The 9349-nt window shown below is 48.3% G+C and overlaps 1 protein-coding gene across 1 annotated transcript in view; it reads left to right on the top strand.

Moving 5' to 3' along the window:
- Nucleotides 1–5296: 5296 nt before the first annotated feature.
- WSB2 (WD repeat and SOCS box containing 2) overlaps nt 5297–9349 on the top strand; it is a gene marked incomplete at its 5' end in the record, with an annotated part of 16155 nt that continues 12102 nt past the window's right edge. The window contains 2 exons of the mRNA XM_006779559.2: nt 5297–5381; nt 5467–5635. Coding sequence (XP_006779622.2) covers nt 5297–5381; nt 5467–5635 — 254 coding nt within the window. The remainder of the gene's footprint in view (nt 5382–5466; nt 5636–9349) is intronic.

The following is a 9349-nucleotide window of genomic DNA, read 5'->3' as shown; positions in this document are numbered from 1 at the left end:
TCACCTTCGTGGGGAGGGTGCCCTTGTGCAAAGGCAAAACCTCAGGACGTGCCCCTCCGTCTTCCCCCCAACCACCTTGCCCGAAAACCCACCCGTGTAGAAGCGGGGGGTGTGTGGGGGGGTTTATGGTGGGAGACCCCACTCTCTCGTGAACCCCCTGCTGACGGCAGCTCCCAGAGCAGCCATGCTAAGCCGGGGTCAAGGCCTGGGGCCCGGCACGTGTTCCAGAAGCTCCCTGTGCTCCCCTTCCGGCGGAGTCCAGCTTCCTCCCCCTGGGTTGTGGACACCCGGCTCGTCTGGCGGGACAGGGGGACAGGGCTGCGGATGGGGGTTGAAGTCCCAGGCTGTTCCCGGGGGTGGTGTAACTTTTTAATTCGGGAAGTGACAGTTCTTTGTTTGCTGGAGCCAGGCGCTCAGTGGAAGGTGTAGAGGCACCTCGGGGCCTTCCCATCTAGATAAGGGCTTTCTTTTCAGTGCCTGTTCCGCACAGGACTCTGTCTAAATGGCCCCGACTGTTCGCCCGAATCGTATGTGAGTCTTTTTATAGCTTCCGCTGTCATTTTCATTGACCCCTTAATCGTTAAATCTGAAAGCGATCTGTAGCGAGCTTCTCTTTTTAGCACGAATCTGTTTCCAGTTCTGGGTTTTTTCCTAGTGCTGGACCACTGTGTTTCGGGGTGTGGGCAGAGCTGTTGAGAGCTGCCAAGCTACTGTGGAAAAAAAAAAAAGCCTGAACGTTTTACATTCTTTTAAACTGAATCAAGCCTATTGTCATGGGGTTACAATGGACAAGAGTGGGTATCTTCAGAGCAGTGGTTGGAGTTCGTTTATTCATTCAACAAGTATTTGTGGAGTACCTGCTTGTGCAAGCACTGGCCAGTAGAAATGAAACGTGAGCCACATACGTAATTTAAAATGTTCCGATAGCTGCATACAAAAAGTGAAACAGGTGAAATTAATTTTAAAACTATATCTTTGTCAGTCCAACATGTCCAAAACGTCATTTCGATATGTAATCATGATTACTAATATATTTTAGACCTTTTTTGGGTATTAAGTCTGCAAGATGAGATGTATATTATATGCATAATCTTAATTTGGACTCACCACATTTTCATTGGTCAGTAGCCACGTGTGGCTAGTGGTTACTGTATTGGACAGCACAGCCCAATAGCCATGAACAGATAAGTTTGGGCTGGGGATGGGGAAGAGATGGACAATAAATACATAAAAATGACAAGTGCCATCAAGAAAAGATAGATGAGTGATAGTTATAAAGAAAATTTAATGGAGTGAGAGGAAAGTGACTGGGCCACTTTATTTGTTTATGTTTTAAGATATATTTTTATTGATTTTGGAGAGGAAGGGAGAGAGAGAGAAAGAGAGAATCATTGATCAGCTGCCTCCTGTGCACTCCACACTGGGGATCGAGCCCGCACCTCGGGCATGTGCCCTTACAGGGAATTGAACCAAGACCTCCTTGGTCCATAGGTCGACACTCAACCTCTGAGCCACACCAGCCAGCCTAACTGGTCCACTTTAGATTGTGAGGCCAGGAAGGCTTATGCGAAGGCGACATCAGCACCAGCCCTGAAGGGTGAGATGGGACAGCCAGGCACCGTTTCCCAGGCCGATGGACCATCTAATGCAGTGGTTCTCAACCTTCTGGCCCTTTAAATACAGTTCCTCATGCTGTGACCCAACCATAAAATTATTTTCGTTGCTACTTCATAACTGTAATGTTGCTATTGTTATGAATCGTCATGTAAATATCTGATACGCAGGATGGTCTTAGGCGACCCCTGTGAAAGGGTCGTTCGACTGCCAAAGGGGTCGCGACCCACATGCTGAGAACCGCTGATAATGTACTGATCCTGAGGCAGGACCAGTCACCTTGCTTTCTGCTGCCTGGAGTCATAGCTTTCATCTCCATGTTAAGGCGAATCTCCTTTCACAGACAAGGCCCATCTTGAATATCTTTCCCTTCAGCCTGTGTGTCCACACACATCCCAGTGTTTAATTAGAAAACCCTGATCTTTTTCACCAAGAAGGGCCATGGCAGGCGCAGTCCCAGATGAAGCTGGATCCCGTGGCTCTGGGTGTGGAAGCTCTGCACTAATTGCGGCTTTCTTTCCCAGCAGCCAGTTTTAGTTGAGGCCCAGACTCTCCCTTCAGAATTTCCTTCGTTCTAGAAATGAAGAAGGGACAGGAGTCACTGGGTTCTTTCTTCTTTTAGCTTCTGGATTCCTGAGCCTGAAATAGCAAGAGATGAAATCCCCAAATCACAGAAATAGAGTGTGAAATCTGGGAATAGCTCATGTTTAGAAGCATTTCATGTGGAATGTTTGGCACAGGCATCATAACAGTTTAAGGGGCTTCATTTTATTTATATGTAAGGAAGGTATATCATGTATATTTATTCAACAAATATTTACTGACTGCCTGTTCTCTGCCAGGAACTCTGCTAGGAACTGGGGGTAAACATACAAGGTCCTTACTCCCGTGAAGTTGATGTCCTAGTTGGGGAAGATAGTTAATAATCAAATTAGTGATTTTGCTGTAAAGAAAAGTGAGAAGCCCTAGCCAGTTTGGCTCCGTAGATAGAGCATCGGCCTGTGGACAAGGGCACCAGCTTCAATTCCGGTCAAGGGCACATGCCCGGGTTGTGGGCTCGACCCCCAGTAGGGGGCGTGCAAGAGGCAGCCGATCAATGATTCTCTCTCATCATTGATGTTTCTAAAAAAAGAAAAGTGAGAAGTTGAAGTTGTGAAAGAAATTGACTTGGGGGTCAGAGAAGGGCTCTCTAAGGAGCTACCATTGAAGCTGAGGCCTGAATGAAGAGAAGGCACCAGCCCCAGAGGCATTACTGGGGATGAGAATAGCTGGTGTAAAGGCCCTGTGGTTGGAACTAATGGAGCACAGTGAAGGGTGAGAGAAGGCTAGTTAGTATGCTAGAGTCAGGAGCAAGAAGAGAAATAGAAGCCCAGGTGGGAGACAAGGCAGGGGCCAGTTTCTGCAGGACTCTGAGGGCAGGGTGAGGAGTTTGTATTTTAGTCTAAGAGTGATTGAAGCAGATTACTTTGGAAGGTGAGAATGGATGGTAGGGACCAGAGCGGGAGCTAGGAGAGCAGTTGGAAGGCTGCTTAGAGAGAGAGGATGATGTTGCATAGATTAGAATAGTAGCCATGGAGATGAAGGGAAGTTAGGTTTGCCAAGTCTCTTGGAAAAAGATTTGATAGAACTTGCTAAGCAGCGGTTCTCAACCTGTGGGTCGCAACCCCTTTGGAGGTCGAACGACCTTTTCACAGGGGTCGCCTAAGACCATCCTGCATATCAGATATTTACATTATGATTCATAACAGTAGCAACATTACAGTTATGAAGTAGCAACGAAAATAATTTTATGGTTGGGTCACAGCATGAGGAGCTGTATTTAAAGGGCCAGAAGGTTGAGAACCACTGTGCTAATGGATTTGGATTGGGAGGTGAAGAAAAGAGAAAAGTCAAGGATGCCCTTTTCATATCATGTAGAGCCTCTGTGGTGTCCCAAAGGATGGCTAGTGTGCACGGGGAAGAAGTGAACCATGTGTAAATATAGTCCGGATGGAATCATGAAATTTGTCATTGTCCGTGTCATTTAGTATTGTGTACATACGGGGTCTCAGCCTCGGCACTCCTGACGTTTTGGGCCAGAAAATGCTTCATGTGGGGGCTGACCTCTGCACTGTAGGATGCTTAGCAGCACCCACGGCCTCCACCCCTTACATAGCAGTAGCACCACCCCCAGTTATGACAACAAAAGTGTCTCCAGACATTGCCACGTGTGCCCAGGGGGCAAAATTACCGCCCGTTGAGAACCACTGGGCTACATGTAGAAGGCATTAACAGATTAGGGCTGTGTCACCATATGGAAATATCTGGAAGGAGCTGTTGCAGGATTGCTGCATAACTTTAAGAGATCTGTTTTGGATTTAAAATATACAGTAAAATATTCTTGTCATGTAAACATTCGCATCCAGAGGAATATGTTTCTACAGAAAAATGATGATATAAACGAAAGGATCACGTGTACAAACACAAATTTCTAGGAGGAATTACCGGGGCCTATACAAACACCAGTTTAGACTTAATATTTTAAAACCTAGATTTACATATAGAACCACAGGGAATGAATATAAAGGAAACTTCTTTAAATGGCAAAGCCACCAAAGCCTTGATATAATTATATGCACTTATATGTGCATCTTTACCATCTGTTTCATTGAATCCAAGATATGGATCATATTGGCCTATGTATCACTGAGAAAAAAAATACTGCCTGTTTAACCATGAAACGTCATCGCTTGTGAGACATATCCTGATTTCGTGGAGGTCAAAATGTGAGAAGACATCAAGATGTGTCCTAGGAGATATGAACTATGGGCTGCTTAAGTTAGTTTCTACCTGGTAACGGCTATAAAAGGGTCAAAGTCTCGGAACTGTTAAAGTGGAACATACACACCAGGAAGTGACCTCATGCAGGAGGGAAGCCAGTTATTATATTAGTGTGTGTCACCATTACACATCATTGTGGTCAGAAAATCAATTCCGAGGGCCTTTAACTTACGAGCCTCACCAGCCATGGAGACCTTCCAGGGGAGGAGGAAGTGAAACCAGGGCCTGCCCTTCCTGTCGCTGGAGAAGCACCTTCCCAGCATCTAAGTCCGCACAAGGTGCTGTCCGAGGCCCGACAGACACAAAGATTAAATCGTCCTGCTGTTTCTGAACAAAGATGCTTACATGCTGCAGGCGGGGGAGGCGCAGAGGGAAATTGGCTGTTACAGGAGAGAATGAAATAAGCAGAGAAATAAGTATTTCTACTCTGATAGTGTGAGATCAGGGTACGCTTCCCAGTTGCTAATCTAGGTGGGATTCTCCAAAGCAAAAAAGGAGTCCAGCTGTGACACGAGCTACTCCGGGCATGACTCTGGTCTAAGCAAGAGGAAGCAGGGCAAGTGCTGAACATTTTATTTTAGTCTTGATGATGGGGGGGTGGGGGGCGGGCAGAGGGGGGCGTGAGTTTCAGATAGCTCTTTTCTCCCAGGAGCGGGCTCTTTTGAGGAGAATTTAGATACATTTGAAAGCCTCCTAATCTGCACCATCTAACAGCCTTGCCTGGGCTAGTCCTGATCTGGTCCCCTCCTTTCTTCCTCTTCAGGCATTCATAGGAAAATGAGGCCTCTGGTCACTGGGTTTACCCTTCCAAAGGTTACTGAGTCATGGGTAACCAGCAGAGGGGAGTGCCAGAGCTGAGTAACCGCGGTGGAATGTGGCCTTTGGCTACTGTTACTGCCCCAGTCACTTAAGTGGCAGTTCCCTCCCAGAATCCCACCCGTGCCATGGCGAGACCGTGGCTTTCCGGGTCTGCGTCAGGGCGGCGAGGAGGGAAGTGAGTGCTGGTTTGAAGCATGCTGTCTCCTGTCCCAGAGGAACCGCTGCTGCTGGCCGAACTCAAGCCCGGGCGCCCCCACCAGTTCGATTGGAAGTCGAGCTGTGAAACCTGGAGTGTCGCCTTCTCCCCAGATGGCTCCTGGTTTGCTTGGTCGCAAGGACACTGCATTGTCAAGCTGATCCCCTGGCCGCTGGAGGAGCAGTTGTAAGTACTCTGGCCTCCCAAGGCACGAGGGAGCCCTCATGCGCCGAGGAACATGAGCGCTTATTCAAACTACTACCTGCTCTTGGGTCTTCCTGCCCGAGAACAGGAGAGGGAAACGGCGGGACAGTTCAGGAATCCGTCACCGGACTCACAGAGCCCCACGTGCAGGACGTGGGAAAATTAATTCCATCGAGATTACGTTAGCCCCAAGTTTTTAAAAACAGATTCATTGAGATATTTACCCACCATACAATTTGCCCATTTAAAGTGTATCTATCACCATGACTAATCTTAGAACATTTTCATTACTAATAAAAGAAACCTACATCCCTAAGCCAGCACCCTCCAAACCCCTCTAATCGCCAGCCCTGAGTAGCCACTAACCTACTTTCTGTCGTTACAGATTGCCTATTCTGAACATTTCATATCAATCAGCTAATACGTAGACTTTTTTGACTTCGTTCACTCAATGTTTTCAGTTATTTATGTGGATGCATGTATCCGTACTTTATTTCCTTTCATTGCCAAATATTCCATTGTATGGAGACAACCACATTTTGTTTATACAATTATCAATCGGTGGACATTTGGGTTGTTTTCACCTTTGACTATTATAAAGAATGCTGCTATGGACATCTATGTACAAGTCTTTGTGTGGACATGTTGTTACCAGAAAGGGGGCCTGGCCCTTGGTGGTTCTTGGTGCAGGAAAAATTCACAACACGAGCCCGGATGACTATGAGGGAACATTTATTAAAGCTGGGGTCGCAAAACAAGACAGGACCCGGCATTGCAGAAGCAGCAGGAGAGCCGAGGCTGGGCTGCCTTAGCTCTCTGGGAAGTCAGCGAGAAGGGCGCCTTGGGAACAGGTCAGGGGACTAGCCTTTGACAACTGAGCTGCGCTGCCCATTGCTCCCCAGGTGCAAGTCTTGGTCCTTTGAGAACGGAAAGGGAATGGCAGGGGCTGCTCCCTAGACCAGCGGTTGCCAACTTTTGGACCTCACGGACCACCGGTTGGCTGCTGCTCCAACAGTTTCCTTAAACCAGCGGTTGCCAACCCCTTCGGATCTCACAGACCAGCAGTGGTCTGGGGACCACCGGTTGGCGACCACTGCCCTAGACCCAGAGCACGCCCTGGGTCCTTTGTCTTGAGACTTTATCTCAAAGGCGGGAAGGTCTCAGGGGAGGGTCTCCACGGAATATTCATCAGTCTTCTAGGTGTGCCCATCCAGGTTCCTGGTCTTTACTGATTGGTCAGTGTTAGGGCTGGGCGTTGTCGGTCATTGTGGCTGGTCCTGGTGTCACCCACCTGGTTTTGCTGCTTTTCTTGGTCTGGAGGCTGGAATACAGCTGAGGCCTAGATGTTATTTCTAGGAAGGTGACCTCCTATATCTACTGTAAATTGCTTTTCGAATTTGTTCAGCTAACTGCCTTAGTTTCCCTATTCCATTTGTCCTGGCTTACTGGCCTGTCTCAATATGATTTCATATGTTTTCTGTGTTTAACCGTTTGAGGAACTATCAGATTTTTTCAAAGTGGCTCTACCGTTTTACAATCCCACCAGCAATGTGTGAGTTTAAGAAATGTTCATATCCTCCCAACACTTGCTATTGTCCATCTTAGTGATTGTAGCCCAGCGGACCTGGCTGGTAGGAAGTGGCCTCTTACTGTGGTTCTGATTTGCATTTCCTTGATGGGCACTGATGTTGAGCACCTTTCCATGTGCTCATTGGCCCTTCGTGTATCTGCTTTGGAGAATTGTCTCCTCAGAGCCTTTGCCCATTTTAAAATAGGGTGTTGTCTTTTCATTATCTACCACGTTTAGTTTCTGATATTTTTCTTTCTTTGGGCTGGACAGGTCCCAGGGTCTGAAAGCTCTGAGCCCTGAGTCAGTGGCCCAGCATTTGCATTTTTCATTTGTCCCATGGTAACTCTGTCTGCATTTATGTATTCAGCCAACATTTGTTGCAAATCTTCTTTGCCTAAAACTGAGCCAGGGGCGAGAATCCTAAATAAACCAAACACACAGCCTGTGCCCTTGAGGCTTTCATTTGTTTGGCTTTAGGCATTTCTTATAAGTTGTATATTAGATTTAAGTTTTTTAGAAGTTTAGTCTTAAATGTGTTGCCTTGATAATAGGTAAAGCTGATGAGAGTTTGCTGAGATGGGTACTCTGTACACTGTTGGGGTTGAGGGGGCTGCACCTAGGGATTGGGCCTGCCCTCTGCCACCCGGGAGCAGGCCTAAGCCAGCAGGTCGTTATCTCCCGAGGGGTCCCAGACTGCGAGAGGGCACAGGCCGGGCTGAGGGACCCCTCCCCCATTCCCCCCCGAGTGCATAAATTTTTTGTGCACCAGGCCTCTAGTCTATATATATATAACCCTAATATGCAAATAGACCGAATGGTGGACCAACCAACTGGTCGGTATGATGTGCGCTGACCACCAGGGGGCGCGCACAGAACATGCGGGCATTGGCAGCAGCCGGCACAGTGGGAAACATGGCAGTCATCAGCCATGGCGGGATGGTGGAGCACGTAAGCGGGGGCACCAGACCAAGGCGGGGCACCAGTCACTGTCATCGTGGCAAGCCTTTGGTGGTTACTGAAAATTCTTTGCTCCCCCACACCGTGGTCCCGCCTGGTGCTTGCACCTGCTGCCGGCGCCAGCCTGCTTACACCCGCTGCCAGCAACGGTCCTGCTCTCACCCACTGCTGGTGTCCGATGCAAGTCCCGATCACTCCGTGCCATCAGTGGGTGCAAGTGGCCAGCCCCGATCACCCCTCAGGGCTTCTCTATCTCCCCCTGCTCCTGAGGGGTGATCAGGGCAGTAGCCACTGCTCGCACCCGCTGACAGTGCCAGCCCTGCTTGTGCCAGCCCTGCTCGCACCGGCTGCTGGCATTGGCCCCAGTGGCTCCACGTCATCAGCGGATGTGAGCAGGGCCAGCGCCCTCAGCATGTAGGAGCAGTGGCGGTGGTAGTGGGGCTGCCAGCAGATAGGGGACTGGGGGCCGTGGCGGGAGGGGCCGGGCGGGGGCATGGAGGATGAGCCAAGACCCGCCCCTGTGCCCACCGCAGCCTCGCGGCCCACAGTTCCTTTCAAGGTGCACAAATTCGTGCACTGGGTGCCTAGTTTTTATATATTTTAGCAGCTGTCAAAGATTGTGTGTATTTTTTAATAAATCTTTATTGTTGAAAGTATTATATATGTCCCTTTTTCCCCCCATTGCCCTCTTCCACCCTCCTCTCCCCCAAGCCTTTACCACCCTATTGTCTGTGTCTATGGGTTATGCGTATACGCATATAAGTTCATTGATTTATCTCTTTTCCCCTCCACCCTCCCCTGCCTTCCCTCCAAGATTGAGCCTGTTCAATGTTTCTATGTCTCTGGGTCTATTTTTGTTCATCAGTTTATGTTGTTCCTTAGATTCCACATATGAGTGAGATCATGTGACACTTATCTTTCTCCATCCATGCTGTTGCAAATGATGAATACTCTCCAGGTCCCTCCATGTTGTCTCAAAGGGTAGAAGATCCTTTTTTTTTTTTTTTTTTCAGCTACATAGTATTCAATGGTGTAATTGTACCACAGCTTTATTAGCCACTCATCTACTGATGGGCACTTGGGCTGTTTCCAGATCTTGGCTATCTCTATATATAAAACCCTAGTATGCAAATAGACCGAATGGCAGAACAACTGCACAACTGGTCATT

The sequence above is a fragment of the Myotis davidii genome, unplaced genomic scaffold (genome assembly GCF_000327345.1).
Source record: "Myotis davidii unplaced genomic scaffold, ASM32734v1 scaffold1330, whole genome shotgun sequence".
In the NCBI taxonomy this organism is placed as follows: Eukaryota; Metazoa; Chordata; class Mammalia; order Chiroptera; family Vespertilionidae; genus Myotis; species Myotis davidii.
Note: the sequence above shows the minus strand (reverse complement) of the source record. Positions and strands in the feature narration are given on the sequence as shown.